The sequence below is a fragment of the Lacerta agilis genome, chromosome 2 (assembly GCF_009819535.1).
Source record: "Lacerta agilis isolate rLacAgi1 chromosome 2, rLacAgi1.pri, whole genome shotgun sequence".
Classification (NCBI taxonomy): Eukaryota; Metazoa; Chordata; class Lepidosauria; order Squamata; family Lacertidae; genus Lacerta; species Lacerta agilis.
Genome location: NC_046313.1, coordinates 16,273,343 through 16,300,306, shown reverse-complemented (window position 1 = coordinate 16,300,306; position 26,964 = coordinate 16,273,343). Strand labels below are relative to the sequence as shown.

Genomic DNA, 26,964 nt, shown 5'->3' with positions numbered 1-26,964 from the left:
GTATACTGCCATTTGAGAAGCCAAGCAATCCACAGCTGCCAAAAAGCCTTGCCTTGAATGGGGCCTTTTAAAAACCAGAGTGCATTGAAGACATGCTAATCAGGTCAACCCATTGCCTGCAGAGTGGGCTTCAAAGAGATCCTGCGCACTTAAGACAGTCTTCTTCAAATTATGCGAAGGAATTAAGAACACAACTCCGATTAGTGCCTTTTCCCTAGACAAGCGAGGGCTAAACAGCTAAGCTATGATTTTGAGTAGAGCTAATGCAGTTAATGGGCCAGATCTTGAACTCAATTAGATCGGTGCAACCCTGTCATTGATTTCAATGAGGTATATCAACTAGGTGAAGCAACTTTGTGTGTGTGTGTGTGTGTGTGTGTGCGTGCGTGCCAGCCATTTGTGAGCTGACTGCTGAAAGTTGCTTCCAACAGGAACAATTATTTTGATTACAGGACTGCAATTAGTTCTTCAACCGAGTTGGAGCCACTGTTAAATTCAAGGAAAATGTAAACATTCATTGGGCACATTCAACAACATTTTCGGAAGCTGGCTGACTGCCTAATGGCAGAGGCCTTCTTCCTGGAGTGGAAGAAGAAGAAGAAGAAGAAGAAGAAGAGGAGGAGGAGTTTGGATTTGATATCCCGCTTTTCACTACCTGAAGGAGTCTCAAAGCGGCTAACATTCTCCTTTCCCTTCCTCCCCCACAACAAACACCCTGTGAGGTGAGTGGGGCTGAGAGACTTCAAAGAAGTGTGACTAGTCCAAGGTCACCCAGCAGCTGCATGTGGAGGAGTGGAGATGCGAACCCGGTTCCCCAGATTACCGCTCTTAACCACTACACCACACTGGCTCTTTTGTAGGGATTAAGCAGATCAGTAGCATGCTGTGGAAGAAACCTACTGAAAACTAACCATACTCGTTTGCATTTTTAAAGCCAGGATTGGTATGCCCTTTGTAGTGCAGAGAAAGCTGCAGGATGGCTCCAAAATGTGGGGACCCCACAAGCATAATTATCTGACAGCTCATTTCTATGTAGAGACCTCCAGTTGTTGGACCACAGGTCTCCTCAGCCCCAACCGGCAGGACAAGGATAACAGCACTATAGTCCAACAACATCTAGACAGCTTCATGTTGTTGGAAATGCAAAGATAAGGAAGGTACGTTTTATCATATGTGGTGGGAATGTAAGAAAGTGAAAGGTTTCTGGGAAATGATATATAATGAGATGAAAAAGATGCTGAAATATACATTTATTTTAAAAAAAACCAGAAGCCTTTCTACTTGGTATTGTGGGTCAAGATATTAGCAGACAAGATAAAAAACTGTTTTTATATGCGGCAATGGCTGCAAGAGTATTATTGGCACAGAAATGGAAGCAAGAAGAACTACCGACAATAGAAGAATGGCAAATCAAGGTGATGGACTACGCAGAATTGGACAAGATAACAGGGAGAATCCGAAACCAACACGACCAGAGATTCTTAGAGGACTGGGAAAAAATTGGAAATTATTTGAAAAACAATTGGAAACAGCAAATCACACTAGTAGGTTTGCAGGAAGTTTTGTAAAGCGGATTATATGAAATGTGAAGAAAATTTTGGATTATGATAAAAATCCAAAAAAAAGCAACTTGGTTCCTGAAATTCATTTTGATTGTGCAGATAAAATATAACAGAATTCTACAGGATGTGGTACTAAGATTCAATAATCCCCAGATGGTGGAGATGTCAGGCACCATCCTGGCACTCAGGCATCTCCACTTGGTCTCAAGTGGCTGATAGCCAGGTGCAAAATGCACCTGGTGCCTGGCTAATTTCGAACACTGGTCAGAAGACTCTCAGCAATCATCATCCTCAGGTGTACAATAAACAAGAAGTTATTCTCAAGTGCGTTTGGAGGCTGCCGTGGGACATGGATGAAGAGCTAGTTTCTCAGAGAAGGACTTCAGAGGTCACACCAGCAACATAAACCTGGTCTTCTAACAGAACATTTTGATGTGAGGATGAAAGCATGGCAATAAAACAACAACAACAACAACAACAACAACAACAACAACAACAACAACAATTTATTATTTATACCTCACCCAACTGGCTGAGTTTTCCCAACCACTCTGAGCGGCTCCCAACAGAATATTAGGTAAAGGTAAAGGGACCCCTGACCATTAGGTCCAGTCGCGGACGACTCTGGGGTTGCGGTGCTCATCTCATTTTACTGGCCAAGGGAGATGGCGTACAGCTTCCGGGTCATGTGGCCAGCATGACTAAGCTGCTTCTGGCGAACCAGAGCAGCGCATGGAAACACCGTTTACCTTCCTGCTGGAGCGGTACCTATTTATCTACTTGCACTTTAACATGCTTTCGAACTCCTAGGTTGGCAGGAGCTGGGACCGAGCAACGGGAGCTCACCCCGTCACGGGGATTTGAACCGCTGACCTTTTGATCGGCAAGCCCTAGGCTCTGTGGTTTAACCCACAGTACCACCCACGTCCCAAAACATAATATTAAGAACACACTAAAACATCAAACATTAAAACGTCTCTGAAGAGGGCTGCCTTCAGATGTCTTCCACAAGTCAGATAGTTGTTTATTTGCTTGACATCTTATGGGAGGGCGTTCCACAGGGTGCGTGCCACTACTAAGAAGGCCCTCTGCCAGGTTCCCTGTAACCTCACTTCTCGCAGTGAGGGAACCGCCAGAAGATCCTCAGAGCTGGACCTCAGTGTCCAGGCTGAACGATGGGGGTGGAGACGCTCCTTCAGTTATAATGTGAATTACACATTCACGTAACTATACTGTCCTACACACCGAATGGCTTTGTGAAGAAAATGTCCCCTGAGCAGGGGTGACTCTACCATGAGGTAGGATGGAGGCAGGCACCTCGGGCGGCAAATACTGAGGGGAGGGGAGCAGTCAGAGCTGTGTGTACTACACAGACTGTTGTGCATCCCTCCCAAGCTAGTGTGCTGCTGCCAGGTGCAGCAGAAGACCAGTGTCAAAGTGAGATTCAACTGCCATCAAGGCCAATGGTCAGTGGTGATGTGAGTTCGAATCCAAGAATGTTCGGCGGAGGCCCACTAGTCCTGTCTCCCCACTCCTGCCACTGATGGACAAATAGCAAACTGAGTCATTTATTCCAAAGTTACAGCACTTGTTTGCTGGGTTGCAACCACCAGTCTTAAAATAATAGTAATAATAAACCCCCATTTTCTTTAGCACCATAAAGGTTCTTTCAGCAACACCTTCCACAGTTATTTTTTAAAAAATGGTGCAGTTTCTGTGCCCCAGGCAAGGCAGGGGTTTAGAGGGATGGAGCTTATGGGAAGGAAGCAGAGTACGTATAAATGTGCAACCCAGTTACTGAAACCTTGGGAAACACGACTAACATTCAGCAAATAGCATTTTGCCCGCAGGTCAAATTGCAAAAGGAAATTAAGGTTGCACCATCAAGATTTGCAGATGCTAGAAGCAGCCTCCTGGGTTACCACAGTCTAACAATCTGCATTAAGGCAGGAGCGAAATGATCTGCACAACTTTGGTAGACCCTGAACCCTGAGGTCTGTTTACAGCTTTCACCAAAGGAGTCAGTTCTACAGCTTCCTAGGGATATACTGTTTTATTGGCCAACTGTACTGTACCATCCCCTTTTCTAATTAGTATTCCATTTATTTCACAGAAATGCAGGAGGTCCAGCATATGAAAAAGACAATATACAGAGCTGATGTGCGGGGAGTTTTTAAATGAACACATAAACACATATAAAGATGAGAGAGAACAAGGTTTCAATCATATGACCCATCCCATAACAAATCAAGCAAATAACAACAACAACAACAATATTTTGTACCCTGCCCATCTGACTGGGCAGCCCATTGACCCAGCCACTCTGGGTAGCTTCCAAAATATATAGGTAAAGGGACCCCTGACCATTAGGTCCAGTCGTGTCCGACTCTGGGGTTGCAGCACTCATCTCGCGTTACTGGCCGAGGGAGCCGGCGTACAGCTTCCGGGTCATGTGGCCAGCATGACTAAGCCGCTTCTGGTGAACCAGAGCAGTGCACGGAAATGCTGTTTACATTCCCGCTGAAGTGGTACCTATTTATCTACTTGCACTTTGACGTGCTTTCGAACTGCTAGGTGGGCAGGAGCTGGGAACGAGCAACAGGAGCTTACCCCGTCGCGGGGATTCGAACCGTCAACCTTCTGATCAGCAAGCCCTAGGCTCTGTGGTTTAACCCACAGCGCCACCCGCGTCTCTTCCAACATATATAAGAACATACTAATACAGCGGAACCTCAGTTTTCGAACATAATCCGTTCCGGGAGACCATTTGACTTCCGAAAAGTTAGAAAACCAAAAACTCAAAATGGCAGCCGCATGGCATATTCAGCTTCTGAAAATCGTTCAAAAACTGAAGCAGTTACTTCTGGGTTTTTTGGTGTTCAAAAACATTTTGGAATGTTCGGCTTCCGAGACGATCAAAAACCGAGGTTTCGCTATACATGAAACCTTCAAAAGCTTCACTTGTACAGGGCTGCCTTCAGGTGTCTTCTATAGGTGAAAAACTTAAACCCCATCCATTTCAATCAGGGAAAAATGAAGAGTCTATAACCATTTGCTCATTAAAAAGAGGGTAGTGTGTGGCTAACTGGAAGGTGTTTCCCCCACTCCTAGACTTGTACCTATGGGGCCCCACTTTACATGCAGCTGTTCCCCAGAGTGGAATGCATTTGTGGGATTTACAAGGTTACTTAATCTGCAATCCCAACCATGCCCTAAAACAGAAAACCCTAGTAATTCTGCCGGGCCTACTACTCAGTAATTATGGAGATTGTACAACCTCTCTTGGGAAAGTCGCAACACTACTGATACCCGGATCTCTGAAATCAGATCTGTGTGGGCAGATGCTGAACTCCTGCAGATCTTCTTTGTGAAGACCAGCAGCACCCTGATCCCTCAATTAGCTCTTGCATTTCCACCATGCAGATGTCACACAAACCCCACTGGCCAAAGTCCAGGGAACTATTAAACCTGGCAGGTTGTTTTATCGACACACGAAACCAGGAGCTTCTCATAAAAACAGGTTTGACACACCCAGAGTCGATTAATATGAAACGAGGTTAACTATTAAGCAGCTACCTTGTGGCCTAAAAGCTGTATTCCTTCTTGCATTGTCTAAAACAGTGTTTTTCAACCACTGTTCCGCGGCACACTAGTGTGCCGCGAGATGTTGCCTGGTGTGCCGTGGGAAAAATTGTGTTTGATTCCTATTCAAGAGAATTACTTTATATATAGTCAATATAGGCACAGAGTTAAATTTTTTAACATTTTCTAATGGTGGTGTGCCTCGTGATTTTTTTCATAAAACAAGTGTGCCCTTGCCCAAAAAAGGTTGAAAAACACTGGTCTAAAAGAAACATTTCTCAACTGAGCAGATCCTGGACTTGGGAACTGTAAAACCCCATCCAAGAAGCGGTTTCCTAAATGTATACGTATTAAGCTATCTTCACATACATCCGGTGTTTAAAGTTCCCCAGGTGCTTGGCTAATTTTGCTACTGGCATGGGTCGAACTACACAGAGATTTCTGGGTGCCAGGTTGGTGTCCACAGTTTAAAAACCTCTGCCTTTGTGCATAGCTCATACCATTTCCATTTCCACTATGTGTGTTTCTCCTTCTTGCATACTGGGACAAGTGAATTGTTGTAAGCTACAGTCAAGCAATGTAGTAGAGATCATAGAATCATAGAACTGTGGTATTGAACAGCACGGAGCAAGCCGATCAGGCGCCTGGGGTGGAGCCAGCCAGGGCCAGCTGGGCAGCATGCTCTGTGGGGCCTCCGAGGAGTCTGCCTGCCTCGTCCCACTACAGCTGAGGGGAGGCGGCGGGCGGACCGTTTGGGGCAGCGCAAAGCTTGCAGGCAGCCAAGCCACCACGTCACTCCCAGGAGAGACGCGTGGCTCGGGCGCACTGCAGGCCCCGTAGTGTGTGCCACCCGACATTTTGTCACCCCCTTCAGTGGTGACACCTAGGGTGGACCCCCCCTCCACAACACCCCCCATCCTCTGCCCCTGGCATTGGAAGGGACCCCGAGAAACATCTACTACAACCCCCCGTTGTGGCGACCGTAACCCAGATTTAAGGTGCCATTTGGCACCTAACTTATATATCTGAGTTTCTAACACCGCCTAAAACCACTACTTATTATTTTTTGTTGTGGTTACATTGCCTTTTACTGTATTTCAAGGAAAAATACCAAGGTGGTTCCAGTAGGTGCCAGGAACCACCACCAGAAATGAACCTTTCATTGTTTTAAGCACTGGGCAGTGGAGAGAGACTTTCTGTTCCTCATCAGGCAATGGCTTTTCCACCTGCCTTGCCCCAACTAGCCTTTCCCAGACTATGACTTTGAGAACAGCAGCAGCAACAGCAGGGAAGGGAAAAGTTCAGGGATATATATGCAGTGGTACCTTGGTTCTCAAACACAATCCATTCCGGAAGTCCGTTCGACTTCCGAAATGTTCAGAAACCAAGGTGCAGCTTCCGATTGGCGCAGGCACCCCGGAAATAATAGCCGACAGCAACATCGGATGTTCAGCTTCAGAAAAACGTTCGGAAACAGGAAGAAGAAGAAGAAGAAGAAGAAGAAGAAGAAGAGTTTGGATTTGATATCCCGCTTTATCACTACCCGAAGGAGTCTCAAAGCGGCTAACATTCTCCTTTCCCTTCCTCCCCCACAACAAACACTCTGTGAGGTGAGTGGGGCTGAGAGACTTCAGAGAAGTGTGACTAGCCCAAGGTCACCCAGCAGCTGCATGTGGAGGAGCGGAGACGCGAACCCGGTTCCCCAGATTACGAGTCTACAGCTCTTAACCCCTACACCACACTGGCTCTCTTGGAACACTTACTACCGAGTTTTCGGCGTTGGAAACCAAAATGTTTGAGTACCGAGGCATTCGAGAACCAAGGTTCCACTGTATATATTTTATAAGTTGTGCTTCTTTGTTTCTCAATTTGATACTTTTACATGGTTTTGTACGTTTTGTGTTATTTTATGCATTGTGATTTGCTGTTACTTTTATTGATTATAGAATGGCAATTCTTTATTGTGGTTGAACTGTTTAATTATTATTTGCTGATGTTTAATTTTACTGTTTACTATTAGATTCTGAATGTTGCTTTGTTTGATATACCGGTAAGTTGTTTATTTGAAAGTTATTGTGACTTTTATATTGGATCAGATTGTTACTATTAATGTTTGATGTTTTATTGTAATTTTATGTCTTGGAAGCTGTTCAGAGTGGCTTGGGCAACACAGCCAGATGGACGGCATATAAATGAAATATTATTATTATTATTATTATTATTATTATTATATTGTTGTAAGAATATTAAGGTTATGTGTGTGTGTGTGTGTGTGTGTGTGTATCATAAGTGTGCCAAGCAAACAAGGCCACATGTGTGAAGCAACACAGGAAAACAGCCCTGAAACCATTTTTCACTCCCAAACTGACAAACTGTTTCTCTGCAAAGAAGGAGGGGGTGGGAGAACCTTCCCATTGTCTCAGGAAATTAAAATGATTACCATTTCAAAGAAATGGCCAGGCTGCTAACAAAAGGCAATCAGATAAGGCATTAACAGGTAGCCTGGCAGGAAGGGGGGAAACAAACTTCTTAGATTCCTGTTTAAATCTGTTGGAAGCTGCCTTTTTCTGTGATGTAGGCATGAGGTATGGGGGGTGGTCTTGGGCTACACCCCTTCTGTGATGTATGTGTGAGGTTTCTGGGGGTGGGGCTGGACTCCAAGGGGGGATTTTTGAAATGTCTTTATAAGTGCTGGCACGCATGGCTCTGGGTCCCTCCCCTGCTCTCCTGTGTGTGGGGAGGTCAACCCTGTTGCAACAGAACAATAAAGACAATAAATGTGTCCTCTGGACATGTTCCAGCTTGTCAAGAAGGATACTGACAAGCTGGAACGTGTCCAGAGGAGGGCAACCAAAATGGTCCAAGGCCTGGAAACGATGCCTTATGAGGAATGGCTTAGGGAGCTGGGTATGTTTAGCCTGGAGAAGAGAAGGTTAAGGGGTGTATGATAGCCATGTTCAAATATAGAAAAGAATGTCATATAGAGGAGGGAGAAAGGTTGTTTTCTGCTGCTCCAGAGAAGCGGACACGGGGCAATGGATTCAAACTACAAGAAAGAAGATTCCACCTAAACATTAGGAAAAACTTCCTGACAGTAAGAACTGTTCGACAGTGGAATTTGCTGCCAAGAAGTGTGGTGGAGTCTCCTTCTTTGGAGGTCATCTGTCAGGAATGCTTTGACGGTGTTTCCTGCTCGGCAGGGGGTTGGACTGGATGGCCCGTGTGGTCTCTTCCAACTCTATGATTCTATGAAAGATCAAGCTTATTAGCTGCTTCGCTTCTAATTATTCTCTGGTTGGCCTCTGTTATTTACTCCTACCGATGGAGAACCTGCAAAGGATTCTACAAGGACTCTTGTGTACCCCATAAGGGAATAAGAGCTAATTTTGTTTATTTCAATATATTCATACAGAAACAGAATTTCCACATGGAATCTGACATGGATTCTTTCCTTGCACACATTGTGCAGTGTAGGAAGGAATGTGGATTACAGTTTCACATCAAGTTTCACCACCAACAGCCTTGCCTGAAGGCAGATCAGACCCTACAGGGCTATAAAACTTCCATCCTTTACTTTTGGGCATAGAGGTTGCAACCCGTCAGACAGCTTGGGAGGCCTGTGAAATACTGAGCATTTTACGATTTCTCTCCCAAGGGCACCCTCATCTGGCCTGCAGCCTAACCTTCCCCCAGCCTAGTTGGAACCCCTCCAGGTCAGGTGAGCACTGAAACATTGGGTTGGCAAATCGCTCTGCACTTTCCTTCCTCAGTTTGCTTTTGCCGGGCTTTGCTCCACCACAGAACTATCTCCTCAGACTTCATCCTCTGTTTTCAGCTGGCCTCCAGATTCCTGGCTTTAACAGATCCACAAATAAAAAGCTTGGAGCAGAGCAGGAGAAGAAAACGCTTCTAGCTGTTTTGTGTTAGCTGCCAATATTCTTTACCATAAGCAAACGGAATCCATTTGCAGTAGGTCAGGGATGTTATCTGCAACTCCTGTACCAACAGGATGACGACGCCTCTCCGCACAACGGCAACACAAAACCTTGAACGGTGGAGAAACCTTAAGTTTGCAGAACGAATTATTAGATAAAACATCTCAAAGCCCAGTGTCCTGTTATCACAGCTTTTCCGACTGACTGGAACAGAGAGCGCTCAGTTCCCAGGGATGGTAAACGGAAATGAAATGAAAAATCCGACACAAAAGCTGCATGCCAAGTGGAAACCGGAGCTGTTTCTGCTAGGCAAACATGCACACCAAGGAACCAAAGTATGCAATACGGAGTGACTCAGGGTTGCTAAGGAGCAGGCGGCGGGAGCATGCTGGAGACAAGTATTCCGGCAACTTTAGATGTATCCCCGACCCAGGGTGTCAGCCCCGGGGCAACCTAGCTGATGCCTAACCAAAGTCAGTCACCGATCAACCTAATTTATCTGCTCACCTCTGTTGCTAATGGCTTTACACAACAAGATACAGGAAGCAACTCAGAATATGCAAAGAGCAATCACAGTCATGCTGTAGTGCTTAAGCACAGAATACACAGGGAAATGTCTACTGTCCCGGAAGGCTAACAGACATATCCTGTTTACACCTATATTGTTTTATGTATTCCACAGAACTGAAAGCTTAGGTAATAATGTGGATTCTGGGCTAGGGCACAGCATCAGACTTTCTGAACTTGTTTCTTCTTCTTCTTTCTTTGTAGTTTATTAAACTCAAACCCTGCCTTTATTTTATCATGGAACCGAAGGCAACATAGAATCGTAGAGTTGGAAGGGAACCAAGGGTCATCTAGTCCAACCCCCTGCAATGAAGGAATCTCAGCTAAAGCATCCATGACTGATGGCTGTCCAACCTCTGCTTTAAAGGAAGAAAAGTCCAGAACCTCCTGAGCTAGACTGTTCCACCGTCAAACAGCTCTTACTGTCAGAAAGCTTTTCCATATATGTTCAGTCAGAATCTCCTTCCTTGTAACTTAAAGGCATTGGTTCGAGTCCTACCCTCCAGAGCAGGAGGGAAAAAAGCTTGTTCTCTCTTCCATGTGACAGCCCTTGAGATATCTGGAGATGGTTATTATATCTCCTCTCAGTCTCCTCTTTTCCAGGCTAAACATACCCAGCTACTTCAAACATTCCTCATAAGGCTTGGTTTCCAGACCCCTGATCATCTTGGTTGCCCTCCTCTGTACACGTTCCAGCTTGTCAACATCCTTCTTAAATTGTGGTCCCCAGAACTGGACACAGTATTCCAAGTGTGGTCTGACCGAGGCAGAATAGAGTGGTAGTCTTCCATCCAGGTACTGACCAGACCCAGACCTGCTTAGCTTCAGCAGGGTGTTGGTCTCATGTGCCTGCAGACCATTCCCTAGTCTGCACCAGTTTTTTTTTACTCCTCAGAGCTGTCAAGACAGCGAATGAGCAAGATCCAGTTCATATGGACTCTTCATGCCTTGAAAGCTCCACTCCACAACAGCTTAGGATACAATAAATCTGTTAGTCTTTACAACTGCAGAATATTATTTGGGGGTGATGATAGGACATCACATATTTTATGATTGACCATGCTGGACTGCTCTGATGGGAGTGTTTCAGCAGGGTAGATGAATGTGTGGCACCTCCACACAAGGGTGCAACTTGAATAAAACATTGTGGGGGCCCAGGTAAGCCCCACCCCACATAATCGATGCAGTGCACACACCCCATTTGAATGGAAATGCCCATCAACTTTGTTTGGACTTGACCCCTCAAATATTTTATTGTGGGGGCAGAAGCCCCCAAGGCTGCTAGGAATTGGCAACTATGTCTCCACTTAATTTTGAGGTGCCATCTAACATGGAGTCAAAAAAAAAATTGCCAATGAAATGTGTCTACATTTTCTCATAAGCTAAAACATCTTAACAGACCTCTGTTGACTTTAGGTGATGCACTGGCTACTTAAACAGAGGAGGGACGCGGGTGGCACTGTGGTCTAAACCACTGAGCCTCTTGGGCTTGCCGACTGGAAGGTTGGCAGTTCAAATCTGTGCGACAGTGGTCAGCTCCCATTGCTCTGTCCCAGCTCCTGCCAATCTAGCAGTTCAAAAGCACGCCAGTGCAAGTAGATAAATGGGTACAGCTGCAGCGGGAAGGTAAACGGCATTTCTGTGTGCTCTGGTTTCTGTCACGGTGTCCTGCTGCACCAGAAGTGGTTTAGTCATGATGGCCACATGACCCGGAAAGCTGTCTATGGACAAACACCGGATCCCTCGGCCTGAAAGCGAGATGAGCGCCACAACCCCATAGTCACCTTTGATTGGACTTAACCGTCTAGGGGTCCTTTACCTTTTTACTTCAACAGACTGAATTAAACCATAGAATCATAGTGTTGGAAGGGACCCATTTAGTTCAACCCCCTGCTATGCAGGAATATGCAGCTGCCCCAAACGGGGATCGAACCTGCGACCTTGGTGTTATCAGCACAATGCTCTAAGCAACTGAGCTCTGCTGAAACATACATCCTCTATCACTCAGAGCCACAATATCAACACAGAGGGGAAACAGGATAAAAAGCTCTGTGAAACCTAGAACGAGACCCAGTCCAGAACCTTTGCTGGCAAACCTTTACATGCTTTCAGAATGTTTTCCAGTTAAATGAGAACATGGCTGCAAAATAAGGGGAGAGGTATTCATTCAGAACCACACTCAATTCATCCAGTCCCTGGCATTCTGCCACTTCTGGATAAAGAACCTGAACACCAAAACTTTGGGGCAATTCATATTTATGCAGCTTAACTTGTAACAGAGCACTGTGAATCACCTGTTTGCCCTAATGACTTCCTAGCTTATGTTAATAATGTTTTTGCAAAACAAATTCCACAAATTCCACAGCAGCAGCATAATACGCTGTGACCAACAAGGTAACTCTGTGTACAAGAACTGCCAAGTCACATTTGCACTGGCTGCCGTTTGGAAACAAAACAAAAAACAAAAAAGGAGTCACACATTCCTGCTTATTACAAGCCCCGGAAATATTAAGTTATGTAAGTTTACCCATATCACCATTTGACATGACTGACTTAGATCCGATCCTGGGCACAAATGGGAGATCAACATACCCACAAGCAATGTGATTCTGGGTCAGAACAATGATCCCATCTAAACTGGAAGTGCTTCATACTTTCACATGTGGTGGGAGTGCCCCAAAATCCAAACATTCTGGACAAGAACCACACGAGAAATATGTAAAATAACCAAGCAAGTGTTAGAAACCACCCCAGAATTGAAACGAAACAAAATAAAAAATTCCTTCCAGTAGCACCTTAGAGACTAACTAAGTTTGTTCTTGGTATGAGCTTTCGTGTGCATGCACACTTCTTCAGTTCTGAAGAAGTACCGTATCTGAAGAAGTGTACATGCACACGAAAGCTCATACCAAGAACAAACTTAGTTGGTCTCTAAGGTGCTACTGGAAGGAATTTTTTATTTTATTTTGTTTTGACTATGGCAGACCAACACGGCTACCTACCTAACTGGAACACCCCAGAATTGGTCTTACTAAACATCTTCCAAGACAATAATGCCCACTTACAACACAAACAACTCATAATCCATCTACTCTCAGCAGTCAGAAACATCATAATCAGACACTGGAAAGACCTGTCAGGAGTAAACATGGACCAATGGTACCAAGTAGTATGGGAAACAGCCCTACTAGAAAAACTAACCAGTAACCTGAAACTGACACAGGGACAAACAGAAGAAGACACCTTCACCCCAGTATGGTTCCCCTTCATCACACACACAGCCCAACAAGACAATGACAAAAATCTACCGACAGCCTACAAATCAATATGGCTAACCTGATCCTAAACACCCACCCACCCCACTCACACAGGAAAACAAAGATCACCACAGCCAACCACAAATGAACAATCACACCCTACGCCAATCCCAACCTCTCTCACCGCCAAAGGAGCACAGGCAAACAACAGAGAACCTACGCAATCAACGCTGACACCAAACCCTACATATATTAAAGAAAATAGAAACATCGTCACCCCACCTCAGCCATCCCCCAACCCACCCACCTCTCTCCCCCTTCCCTCCCTAATGTCTCAACAACCAAAACTGATTTGTAAAAATGTTACATGGAAAAAAATACAAAAGAGACATTGCACACACTTTTGTAAATCAAGAAAATCTTTAATAATAATAATAATAATAATAATAAACTGGAAGTGCTTCTGACCATGCAGGAAGTCATAACCAACATCTGACAGGGACAGCCATCTCCTGTTATTTGTTGCCCGTGGCTGGTAACACACAGGTTGCAGTGTTAGTTTGCCCCTCCCAATATTCCTATTACTCCAAAACATTCCATAGAAATCCTATGCCATTTTCTTATAACATCCTGGGGGCAGTCAATGGCGTAAGTTAACTACCAATTGTATAACTAGGCTTATCCTTTACCTCATCATAAAACGCTCTAACAGCTTCAATTAAATAATCCTGAGTTGTATTTTGAAAGGGAGATATTGTTTCCTACTCATTCTTTCCATGCCAACTGTCTCCATTCTCTTTTACATTAGTTAACCAAGCCCTCTCTCTGCTTAATCCTCTTATTTCTGATAAAAATGCTATCCTTTATTTTTTTTCTTTTAGTTGCCCTTTCATTCCTTTTCGAGGTGGGGCAACCAGGAAGACGCACAATTGTTCATGTGATAGCATTTACGATGTCTACTGTTTCATTTTAATCCCCTTCTCATTAAGCTTCTGTCACAACTCATTTTTCTTCAACACAAGACTGCAGATATGCAAATACACATCGTGACTTGGCTCAAACTCTCTCTCTCTCTTCACAAAACCTTACTCCATGATACATTTGTGAACCTTTATTTCACCACAAGACTCTTCGTTGTTGTTTCCCAAGCTTCTCTTGAATGGCAAACCACAAACTGAGATGTATGCAACTCCAAAGTTTGTCGGTCAAAATAAAAGACAGTATCTTGCTTGCTCTGATCGAGTGACCTTTATTCTGTGATCTCAATACCTCTCCCCCTACCTCTGGCTAGAAACCATCAGTGTTTGTGTATGGTTAAGAACACTTGCCGCAACGGACTCTATTTTGCACTAATGAATACTGGATTTGTAAAAGTGGAAAACTGCGTGGAAAATGCCAGTGGAATAACACAACACTGAACAAGATGCTACTCTTTCCCTTCTTAACCGGAGTGCATAATTCAAAAACGGAAAACCAAGAAGCAATTTTCTGAGTAACATGCTAAATACCATAGTATGAGGTGCCTGTGGGTGATGATGCGACACTTATGAGGACTGCCCATGGCCGAGAGGCCTTCCCTTGTACAGCAACCAGAGATTCAGGTTCCAAATATGTTTCTAGGACCAGCACCACCTGCCCAGGTTACAATGAAGCAGTGCTCACACCTTAAAAGGGATGGTGGTGGTCCCTGGTTTATAAACTTATAAACGCCAACTCCAACTCCAAATCCTCGAAAGATTCCATCAACTATGTCTCCGAAAAATTTTACACATCACCCAAATTTTTACACACATCACAGGCAAACTAATGCCAGTGTATTGGAAAAAAGCAAAGATCACCAGTGCCAAAGCAATGATTCTGCAACATCAACTTCGTTGAACTAGTCATGTTGTACGGATGCCTGATTATCATCTTCCAAAGCAACTACTCTATTCCAAACTTAAAAATGGAAAGTGTAATGTTGGCGGTCAACAAAAGAGGTTTAAAGACTCTCTCAAGGCAAATCTAAAAAAAATGTAGCATAAACACCAACAACTGGGAAACACTGGCCTGAGATTGCTCCAATTGGAGAACAGCCTTTACCAAAGGTGCCATGGGCTTTGAAGATGCTCAAACTCAGGATGAAATGGAGAAATGTGCCAAGAGGAAGGCACACTTGGCAAACCCTCACTGTGATAAACTCCCACCCAGAAACCTATATCCCCTCTGTGAAAGGACGTGTGGATCCAGAATTGGCCTCCAGTGTCACTTACGGACTCACTGTTAAGACCATGTTCATGGAAGACAATCTTACTCGGCTATGAGTGATCGCCAAACAACAACAAGAAGGCCCCTGGTAAAACCCAGGTGGGGCATTGGAAGATGAGCAAAGACTTATCTCCATATGCCATTGCTTGTCTTCTTCATAATATTGGCAAAATTCTCTCCCCCACCCCCACCCCTGGCAAACCCTGAAGGTGGAAAGCAGAGGTTAATCTCTTGTTCAATCTCTAACGGTGAAGAACAATTGACCTCTGTCCATAAAGAATTGTGCTCAGAAACCCCAGACAAGGATCCAGCTGGCATTCACCTAAACATGACCCAGAAAATGAGCACCGCCTTCCCCTGCAGTTCATGTTTGGTGTGTCAGGAAAAAATGTTGCTGTTGTTTAGTAAAATGTTCCGCTCAAACAGGTTCCTCCCTGGGCTGTGATCCAGAGAAATCCAAGGTGTCCCCTTCAGTGTTTGGCAGACTCTTTTTATGAGGATCAAGAGTATCATACTTACAGAAAGCGTCAGACGAATCTCAACATGGTTGCAGTTTTTGGAAAGCTTTTTCCTTAGCGCTCTGATCGCATTCTTGGGTCTGCAATTAAAAGAAAGGAAACCAGATAAAAGCATTGACTTAACACGCTATCTACCCTGTGACACCAACCAGAGAGATAAAGACTGCAGCCACCGTTTGCGTGGAAGAAAATCCAGATAAAACTGAAATAATGCACTGTTTTTCAGCAGCTGCGAGATTACTGTCTTCGTGACAGGTGGGCTGTGTGCAAAGTGTGAACAGGTGGATGTTCAGAATCTGAAAGTCTTGGTCACCCAGGATCTAGGGCGGTAGGCAGATTCTTCTCACATTTCCTAGAGGGTACCCAATCGCAATGCTTTATTTTTCTCTAGAAACACGAAAACCACCATGTAGTATGGTTGGATTACAGGCAGGATAGACACAAAACCAAGTAATTAATTAATTAACTCCATCCCACTTACATGGGAGAAAGCAGGGTGGACTTTTCATATTAGTTTTATTTATTCCCAGTTTAATAGGTTAATCATTCATATTTGGACAACTTTTCTGTTGTACTTAGGAAGGAGAAAAATAATCATTACCTTAATAATAACAATTTAAATAGATTTATTAGATCCATTCCACTCCAAACAATCAGAAAAATATTGTTTCTATTCTGTTCACTGAACTTCTTGAAACTTAACACTGAAGGGGTTGATTCTGTATTCATAGGTTTGTAGAACAATAGGATTAAGGTCTTTTTCTCAACTCTGTTTATGTTATAACATTTTTGCTGTGAAGAAGAGGCATGTGATCTCTGCTGAGTCAAATTCAGTTTTGAGAACTGCAAAAGTAAACCAAGCATCTGTGATAATATTTTGTAGGCAGAGAAACTACCCAATAATCTTATAAAAACCTCTGGAAGAGCATAAATGACATTGTGAATGGATTAATGGAATTTATTTACCAAAAAATTAAACATATACAGCCTTATTCTACATAATTAAAAAACTAATCTTTATTTCATGATTGAATAACCTTTGGATGGTAATATGTTTTCCCCAAAAAGCATTTTATTTAAAAAAAAAATCCATTTTAAATTTAAAAAATCCGATTTTTATTTATTTATTTTTATTTTTAAATCATTGATTTTTATCCACCCTGGGAGAAAGTAAAAGGAAGTTATTCAGAGACACATTTCAGTGGGAACTAAACCCACTTCCTTTGTCCCATGTGACTTCCAGTGTCTTGGTCAATGGATCCTGCTCCTATCCTCATTCCCTGACTGCTTTAACTGCATAATCAATGGTCATGCTATCTCTTGGTCAATCTTGAGTATGACTAAATGCTGGAACCTGGAGATATATTATTATTATTATTATTATTATTATTATTATTATTATTATTATTATTATTATCCACCCTTCACCAGCAGGTCCCAAGACAAATTACAACAAGTTTAAATTTGGTATTAAAATCAGTAAAAACAAATTACAGTCACTAAATCCTGAAAGCACCAATCTCACCTTTCATGCGGACCCAAACAGACAAAGCAATAGGCCATACTATTTTTGCAGCTGATAAACCAACTGCATAGATTTGTTCATTTATTTAAAAGCATTTTTAGCCGGCCCGCCATCCACAGATCTCAGAGCGGGTTACAAAACTTTCAAACAAGAATTCTCTTTGTATCGTACAATGCGAAGCTTCCCCCGACCCCGAAATGAATTTCCCCCCAAACATTCCTCTCTTTCTTCCCCATCTAGCACTTCAATGTGCTCCATTTATAAGCAAAATTTAGCAGCAGCAGCAACAACAACTTAGTATTTAAATATTAAACAGTGGAGCCAGAGACTCGAAGCAGATTGTTTTATTGCCGCCACCTCTGTTTTCACGTCAGATCGTCAAACCTTTTCTTAAAAGGAGATGAGGCCACTGCCAAAATAGTCTCACCCATTATCTGAGCCCAAACACTAATAGCACTAGATTACCCTATCAAAAATCCTGTGGCAAATTGTGCAAGACTAAGGGTGTTCACACCAGCTTCTTGGCTCTATTCCAGTCTAATTATAGGAAGCTTCAAAACAATCTAGATATTTTCCCCCACATGCTAGCAGATAAACAAGTACACTCCACCTCATCGGTGGCTGCACTACTGAGTGATGGGGTGGGCTATTGCTTTCCACCATATTTATAAATCCATGGGAGCGAGTGGCGCTGTGGTCTAAACCACTGAGCCTCTTGGGCTTGCCAATCGGAAGGTTGGCAGTTCGAATCCCCGCGACAGAGTGAGTTCCCATTGCTCTGTCCCAGCTTCTGCCAACCTAGCAGTTCAAAAGCATGCCAGTGCAAGTAGATAAATAGGTACCGCTGTGGCGGGAAGGTAAATGGTGTTTCCGTGGGCTCTGGTTTCCATCACGGTGTCCCTTTGTGACAAAAGCGGTTGAGTCATGCTGGCCACATGACCCGGAAGAAAAAGAAGAGTTTGGATTTGATATCCCGCTTTTCACTACCTGAAGGAGTCTCAAAGCGGCTAACATTCTCCTTTCCCTTCCTCCCCCACAACAAACACTCTGTGAGGTGAGTGGGGCTGAGAGACTTCAAAGAAGTGTGACTAGCCCAAGGTCACCCAGCAGCTGCATGTGGAGGAGCGGAGACACGAACCCGGTTCCCCAGATTACGAGTCTACCACTCTTAACCACTACACCACACTGGCTCTCAACACTGTCTGCGGACAAATGCCAGCTCCCTCAGCCTGAAAGCGAGATGAGCGCCGCAACCCCATACTCACTTTTGACTCGACTTAACCTATTTATAAATCCATGCAATGGGAGCGAGGAGAAGGAGGAAATGTAAGGAGAAACCTTCGCTCCTCCCTCGTGAGAATTTTACAATAAATGCAGGGGACACATTTTCCAAGCAGATGAACACAAAACGTGCATTTCTAACACTTCCTTTTTTTTCACTACGTTGCATTACTAGAGCAAATGTTGGGTCAAAGGAGTGCACTGCCAACATGGTCACTGCTCAGAAATTATGGAAGTTGTAATCCAGCAACACCTTGGTGGCTCCAGGCACCCCATCCCTCTCTTAAGATAAGGACTCCCGTGTTACATGGGCTGAGTTTTCTCTAGGAAGAAAGCCTGTCGCTTTAGCTCATGCTAACTGAGCCACCGATGACTCCTCCGTTTACAGTGGATGTCTTTGTTGCTCATCCAAATTAAATGTTAGGATCAAGGAACGCACACAATCATCATCATTACACTGTAAGTGACCAGCCTTTGGCTACGTCGTTTCTTCGTTCCAGTAGCGAGGTGCTCTCTGCTGTTCCGAGAAAAAAGCACAGCACTTTTGCTTGCAACCAATAAGCTTAAGTGGAGATCACCTATCCATGTCTGAATATTGTTTCTGAAGATGCGGTCAGTGACTAATTTGAATAAAGGTCATATTTGGAACTGGGGAAGGGCTGGAGGGCTCACGGTGTTGGATCATTCATAATGTGAGTCACAAGCAAAGAGCTTGTTAACCCTTTCTCTGCTTCCACCAGCTTGCCCCATGTGAATATTGCAACTGTGACGACCCCTTCCTTTATCACACAGCACAGCTGCTCGTATAGATGAGAGGGGGGGGGGGTGTCAGAAAAAAACACCCAGGCAAAGAAACTGAACTTTTTCTTTTCTTTTCTTTTTTTAAAAAGGCACTTACAGGCTCCCTTTTCAGAATAAGGATCCCATGGATTTTAGCACAACCAATGGGCCTCGCATTATTGCAGCCTTGAGCCCATCTCTAAATTCTGTAGTTTCTCTACTTCGTTACATTAAATTTCAAAAGCACCTCCCAATTTGACGTTAGAAGTTGCTGGCAGATAGACCCATTCAGGTGAGAGAAACAAAAGGTAAAGGTAAAAGGTAAAGGACCCCTGGATGGTTCAGTCCAGTCAAAGTCAACTATGGGGTTGCGGCACTCATCACGCTTTCAACCAAGATCCTAACATGACCTACTGTACGCAGTCATGAACCAGACATTCTGGGGTAGCTTCGTGAGTCATGTTTTAAAGCTGCATCTGCAGTACAGTTGCCAACTTTTAAACCAGTCTTTGTAGCTGTGCCTTTAACAGGAATTCACAGGCAAAGCTTTTGACAGCATGGCGATAAGTATGCCCCCTGTGTAATTGCTGTTGTTGAAGCTTCAGTTAAAGGCACAGCTATAGGGACTGTTTGAAAGTCAGCAACTCTAAAAACCACTGCACTTAAACAGCATATAAATTTTGTTAAATAAACAAACATGCATCAGTAAACATGAACTTGAGATGTAAAGGTATCAACAAATATGCATTGAAATCAGATTCCCTACTGCCTTCACATGTGGCTTTATTGATGAGCGAATTGTAAAATTACACATGCACAACAGAGGACAAAGCTGGCATGGGTCAAAGGGTTTACACCAGGGTGCGGAGTGCCTTTATCGTCATACAAACGGGATTAGACTTTTAACACGGAAGGCCAATATGTCTTATCAGCAAGAACAAATTCCATGAGAATTCTGCAGAACATGAACCAACTTACCCTTCCTCAGTTGTGTTGATAATATCGCAGATGTGCATGAACTGGCCCCACTCTTCTGTCTGCAGCGCTCCAAAAGTAGCCTTTTCTGCAAAGACAAAGATTTACTTCCAGTAAAGAGTAATAATAATAAATATTATTATTATTATTATTATTATTATTATTATTAATACCCCCTGCCCATCCAAAATACCTATGCCGATGCTATACAGACACCTAACAAACAGGAAATATAATTATGGTTGTTTCAAATGACTGGCATAAAGAGTTTTGATTTAAAATAGTCATTCCTTCCGAAGTACCACAAGTCTTAAAACTCCTTCTTTTATAAAAAAGAAAAGAAAAAAGAAACCAGTTAGCCAATGTCAGGAAATACCTAGGATATCCAGCTTCCAGCATTCTGATTCTATGAAATGCTTTGAAAGTGGCTTACTAGATAGCAGACTAGAACAATCTTCCCTCAACCTGGCGCCCTCCAGGTATTTTGGCAACCACTCAGTTTACTGGCTGCGGCTGACAGGGGTTGCGGTAGTCAAAAACATCTAGAGGGCATCAGTTTGTGGAAGGCTGAGAGCTGACCAGTTGCAGAGGACCAGACTTCTACGACTTTCTTAATAACTGTTAGGCAAAGTAGGAATGTTAGCAAGTGATGTTTATCCTGCGAAGATGACAATAGCTGCCCTCGCCGAAACTTCCTACTCTGCATAAGTACAAAGGGCACTGAAACTCTGTCCTCCTTTGCCTCTGGTAATACAGGGATGGGGAACCAGTCACAGATGACCTCTAAATGTCACTGGACTTCCAACACTCATCAGCCTTAACTAGGGCTGGGCGATATCTGTTTTCAGCATTGTGACCAGTGGTAGAGCAACATGTTGCAGCCCCCAGAGCGGAGAACAGGCGGGGGCGTGGCTGGTGCGCGTCCCAGGGGCGTGGTGCACGTCCCGGGGGTGTGACACGTGTACCAGGGTTGTGCGTCCCGAGGGGGTGGCCGCGATGGCACCCTTTCCCCCAAATGGTACCCGGGGCGACACGCCCCACCCCCCTTCGTACGCCAGTGATTGTGATATATCAGCAGCTAAATACAGTGGTACCTCAGAAGTCTTACGGAATCCATTCCGGAAGTCCATTTGACTTCCAAAAGGTTTGGAAACCAAGGTGCAGCTTCCGATTGGCCGCAGGTAGCTCCTGCAACCAATTGGAAGCCATGGAAGCTGCATCAGACGTTCGCGCTCCAAAGAACATTTGCAAACTGGAGCACTCACTTCCGGGTTTGCAGCATTCAGAGGCCAAAATGTTCCAACTTGCAAGGTGTTCAGGATGCAAGGTACGACTGTACCACAATATGCTGGTGTTTCACAATCTCTGTATCTCACCTGCTTCTTCCTCCCTACCTTAGAAGCAGCCAATATACATTGTCCAGCCCTACAAGCAAGCCTGTATACCTTCAGCTCATGTGAGCTGGAGGGGCATTGGGGCTTCATTGAACTGCTCAGCTGGGAGACAGAAGGCCTCTCACTCCTCAGCTTAAACAAGCCCCAATTCCGCTCCAGCTTGCACGACACGAGCTGGAGGAGCATTGGGGCTTCCTCAACGGTGCAGGCAGGCAGACAGAGCCAGAGAAGGTACTTGCCGATCGGAAGGTCGGCGGTTCGCATCCCCGCAATGGGGTGAGCTCCCATTGCTCTGTCCCAGCTCCTGCCAACCTAGCAGTTCGAAAGCACACCAGTGCAAGTGGATAAATAGGTACTACTGTAGTGGGAAGGTAAACGGCACTCTGGCTTCTGTCATGGTCTTCTGTTGCACCAGAAGCAGTTTAGTCATGCTGGCCACATGACCCAGAAAAGCTGTCTGTGGACAAACACCAGCTCCCTCGGCCTGAAAGCGAGATAAGCGCCACAACCCCATAGTTGCCTTTGACTGGACTGAACCGTCCAGAGGTCCTTTACCTTTCTACCTTTGCCTCAGACTCCATCTGCTTGTGCCTTTGCCGTCTGCAGGCAATTTGAGCTGGAGCGATGCATTGCCAGCTCCAAATGTCTGAAACCAGAATCGCTACCTGAACAGCATACCGGTTTCAGACAATTTACCCATATATCACCCAGCTCTAGCCCTAACAACATCTGGAGTGCCAGAAGTTCCCCATCCCTGATATAATACAAGGGGGAAACTCACTTTTTTCTGAGGAGAATGGACTGAAACTGACTAGCATCACTTAAACCTTTGATGAGTCACTCCTTTAGCGAGTCTCCAAGCACTCCCGTCATCTTCACAATCCAGGGGGAGCTAAAGGAATGCATTTCCCTCCATCAACACATGTGTCTGAGTGAAGCGGGGAATTCCAACATGCAACGCATTCATTATTTTGAGCACGGCAGCAGGGAACGTGGGCTGCATTCACTCCAAATGAAGGAAAGAGACGCGCAGTCTCAGCAAAGGGAGAACTGACGGATGGGTTCTGAGCTCTCAACTGGAAGTCAGCGGTGTTAAGGATGTGAAGCACAGCCGGCCCACCTGTAAGGCAAGGTGAGGCGACCGCCTTGGGAGGCAGGATCCACTGGGGTAGCAGACCCAGCCTCCAAAGAATGCATTACCCGCTGACCTGCTGCTGCAGCGGTGTGCTCCTTTAAGGCTGGAGCTGTTGTCTCCTGGGCAGCCCCCGCAATGCCGCCTCTCCAGAGCCAGTGTGGTATAGTGGTTAAGAGCGGTAGTCTCGTAATCTGGTGAACCAGGTTCGATTCCCTGCTCCTCCACATGCAGCTGCTGGGTGATCTTGGGCTAGTCACACTTCTTTGAAGTCTCTTAGCCCCACTCACAGCTTTGAGACTCCTTTGGGTAGTGATAAAGCGGGATATCAAATCCAAACTCCTCCCCTTCTTTTTCTCCAGCAGCCATTTGGAGAAGAGGAGGCATTCCTGATATCTTTTATTCCTCCTTTGTTCCTTAGGGAGGGAAGCTAAGAGGGGCTCCTAAACAGTATTAGCAACTCAGATATACAGTGGTACCTCTGGTTATGAACTTAATTCGTTCTGGAGGTCCGTTCTCAACCTGAAATTGTTCTTAACCTGAGGTACCATTTTAGCTAATGGGGCCTCCCGCTGCCGCCGCACCATTTCTGTTCTCATCCTGAGGTAAAATTCTTAACCTGAGGTACCACTTCCGGGTCTGCGGAGTCTGTAACCTGAAGTGTTTGTAACCCAAGGTGTTTGTAACCCGAGGTACCACAGTATAAGCTAATTGCCAAATGGCACCTTAAACCTAGGTTATGGTCGCCACAACAGTCTAGGTGCCATCCCCGCTCCCCAATGAGAGCTATTATTGTTATTACTATTGTTATTCATTTTATTTCTACAGTATACCACTTTATATAGTAAAAGGGGGGGAAATCTCAAAGCGGCTCACAACACATTAAAACATCAAATAAAGCAATCCAGAATAAGACAAACTCAAGCTTCAAGGAAAATATTTCAGATCCTTCTCTAAGTGACATTTTGCTTTCCCCATATTTATCTGCCTACTTAATTCATATAGCGGCCCCACAGCAGAAGAACTCAAGCAAGGCAGTGTGGTGCAGTGGTTAGAGTGTTGGACTAGGACCTGGGAGATCAGGGTCCAAATCCACACTCCGCCACGAAGCTCAGTGGGTGACCTTGGGCCAGTCACAGCCCCTTCACCTACCTCACAGGGTTGTTGTAGAGGTTAACTGAGGAGGGGCCAGCCAGATGGGGATGTCCGTCGCCAACCTGGCATCCAGAGATCTTAATGTGGCCGCAATTCGACCCGCACCAGTCACAAAACACGCCTGGCGCCTGGCTAATTTTGAACACTGGTTCAAAGGAAAGGCACATCTTCCGCCACATTTTCCGGCCTCCACACTTGTCACACAGAGCGGCTAAGAAAAGCATGAGTAAAAAGTGCCCCTTGGCTGGGCACTGCAGTCTGCAGGTATCAGAAAAACTGAAACTGTATTCTACTTGCCCTGGCACTTCAGATTGTAGAGGGTTGTTGGGATCTAGACCATTTCTGCTTTTCACTTTATTGTTCTGTTGCAGTAAAGTTCATCTGTCAACTTTACACAGTATTTATACATTCTGTGAATGCAGTGCACACACCAGCTTGGATTCTATTGATGATGGATTGTTAAGAAATATTCTGAATAAACAGCAACCTGGGTGGTGTCTTGTTTCGCTGGAGCCAAACAAAGGAGACCTTCTGATCCTCTGTGGCTGACTAAAGCTTAGTGATGACTGACCTCCAAAACAGAGATAAGGCTATCAAGATTTCTCTTTCTTTCCTGGTGAGGCTTTCCTGCCTTCCCTGATCAGGATTTCGGCAGGCGAATCTTATCCTGGCATCAAGATACAGTGTTGATCAATAACAACACATGCATTTTAATCGGTATTTTTTTGAGCTTATTGTTGGTTTTAATTATGTTTGAATGTTTCAAATATCAGTTTTTACTGGTAATGTCATGGTTTTGTTATTTTTTTGTAAATCACTTTAAGGTGGGTTGCTCTCCTTTTTCCTTTACAATTGAGCGGCATAAAAAAAAATTCTGAAAAAAATAATAGCAATAAATAAAATGCAGCTGCTTGATATTTGCTCATGGGACAGCTGCTTAAAGCACAGTGGGTGGGAGGATACTAGTTAGCACGGCAACAGCAAACAAATTGGTTAGGGACCTGGAATTGGAACCCCCTGGAGGGGCAACAGTAACTGGTGTAGCTCTTGGGTTTCTATGGACCTGGACGAGCTGAAAAACCACAGTAGTTTAACTGAGTGTGTCACCCAGTACAGCAGTGCCATTAAAGTAGGACTTTGAGGCATGAGTCCAGGAGACCAGCTCAGCAAAATGAGCAGAAGCCATCACCACTAAACAAAAATACAACAAAGTTGACCTATCAGATTTGAAGCAGAATCCAAAGGGAACTCCAAAAGCCCTCTAGCTAAGTTCCCTGCCTATGTAGGTCAGGGGTCCCCAAACTAAGGCCCGGAGACCGGATGTGGCCCAATCACCTTCTAAATGTGGCCCGCGGACAGTCTGGGAATCAGCGTGTTTTTACATGAGTGGAATGTGTCCTTTTATTTAAAATGCATCTCTGGGTTATTTGTGGGGCCTGCCTGGTGTTTTTACATGAGTAGAATGTGTGCTTTTATTTAAAATGCATCTCTGGGTTATTTGTGGGGCATAGGAATTCATTCATATATTTTTTTCAAAATATAGTCCAGCCCCCCACAAGGTCTGAGGGACAGTGAACCGGCCCCCTGCTGAAAAGGTTTGCTGACCCCTGATGTAGGTAATACAGAATTCCATCTATAGGAGGGGGGCATGGGTGTAGCCAAAGGAGGCAGCTGCCCCCCCCAAAAATCAATAAAAATACTTAACTGAGGTCCGGACCCCCTAACATTAAGCCTGCCCCCTAACATAAAGCCTGGCTACACCCACTAGAAGGGGGTGCAAAAACATTAAACACAGGGCTAATATCCCCTTACCTGCCCCGCTGACCCAAAGAAGCTTGTTAGGTTTCCAGAACTAGGAAGGGCAGCAGAAACTATCCTTTGCCCCCCTCTCCGCCTACATCCATATGGCAACGCTGTCTTGCCCCGAGTCACACCACTGGCAAGGCTAGCTTAGTACTGCAGGCACTGGCAGGTAGCGTCTCCCCAACGGCTCCAGACCTGGAGACGCCACCTGAGCCCTTAGGCGCGCAAAGGCTGCCTCCGCTACCGCGCTGCTGCCCTCCCTCCCCGTCTAAAAATGGGACGGTGCCTTGGGAAAGTTTGGCGCTCCGCTCAGTTCAGGGGCAGCCACCCACAGGGGAGGCAAGGGGGGAGGATTTGCCGCTTCTTACCGATCAGGTGCCCCACGGCTGTGCCGAAGGGATCCTTCTGACTCTTGCCAAAAGCCATGCTCGAGTCCCGGGTCTCCAGGCGCGCCAAGCAAGAATCCGCGCTCGCTCTCCCCAGCAGCCGGCCGGCGAGCTCCCTGCTTTGTGGCGCCCCAGCCAGCCAGCACGCCGGACTCAGGGAAGCCCTTCCCCGGCCAGGGTAGGAGGGGCCCGGCAGCCTCCAGGTGCTCGCCCCGCGCCGTCCCACGGGCTCCTGGTCGGGGATGACGCGCCGCGCGGGGAGGGAATAGCCTTGGAAGCGAAAGTACCGCCGCGCAAAGGCGAAGGTCACCAGCCTGCGCTCCCCTTGGGCGGAGTCTCTCCTTCAGACGCGCATCTCCAATCCTTTCCCGATGGATCCTAGCAAACCTCCTCGCAAATGCGCCAAGCGTTTCGGAGGGGATTCGTCTGGGGGCAGGGGTGGGACTTCCTTCGGCTCCCACCTCTCTTTTAACGCAACTTTCCGGGAAAGGAGTGCCGCTGCATGCTTTCCAAGCGGCGGCCAAAGTTTCCCGGACGGCTTCCAAGTTAGCTCTGGTTTGATGGATTCTTGGCATTTGAACTCACGGCGCCGTACGGGGCAGGCTTGAGCTTGCATGTTGGAAGCGCATCACGTATGTTATGCATGGGTGTAGCGGGCGGGGGCGAGCAGGGGGCAGGTGCCCCCCCATCAGGTAAATAAATAAAGATACTTAACTAAAAGTAGAACTTGTAGAAAGGATGTTGACAGATTTTTCTGAGCACTTGGGATCAAAAGAAAGTAATTTTAAACAACTGTTGTGGAGACATTTCATTTCGAATCTGCTAGACGTGTCCTGGCTCCCACCCCCAATAAACCCTGGCTACT

General features: G+C 45.3%; 1 protein-coding gene across 1 annotated transcript in view; it reads right to left on the bottom strand.

Annotated features, from left to right (window-relative positions):
* The window catches only part of TOM1L1 (target of myb1 like 1 membrane trafficking protein), a 55,000-nt gene extending 28,529 nt beyond the window's left edge, over positions 1-26,471 (bottom strand). Inside the window, exons 1-3 of the mRNA XM_033138722.1 lie at positions 26,082-26,471; positions 20,233-20,317; positions 15,670-15,748 (exon numbers count right to left, since the gene is read on the bottom strand). Of these exons, the coding sequence (XP_032994613.1) occupies positions 15,670-15,748; positions 20,233-20,317; positions 26,082-26,139 (222 nt within the window). The 5' untranslated portion in view covers positions 26,140-26,471. The remainder of the gene's footprint in view (positions 1-15,669; positions 15,749-20,232; positions 20,318-26,081) is intronic.
* Positions 26,472-26,964: the final 493 nt, after the last annotated feature.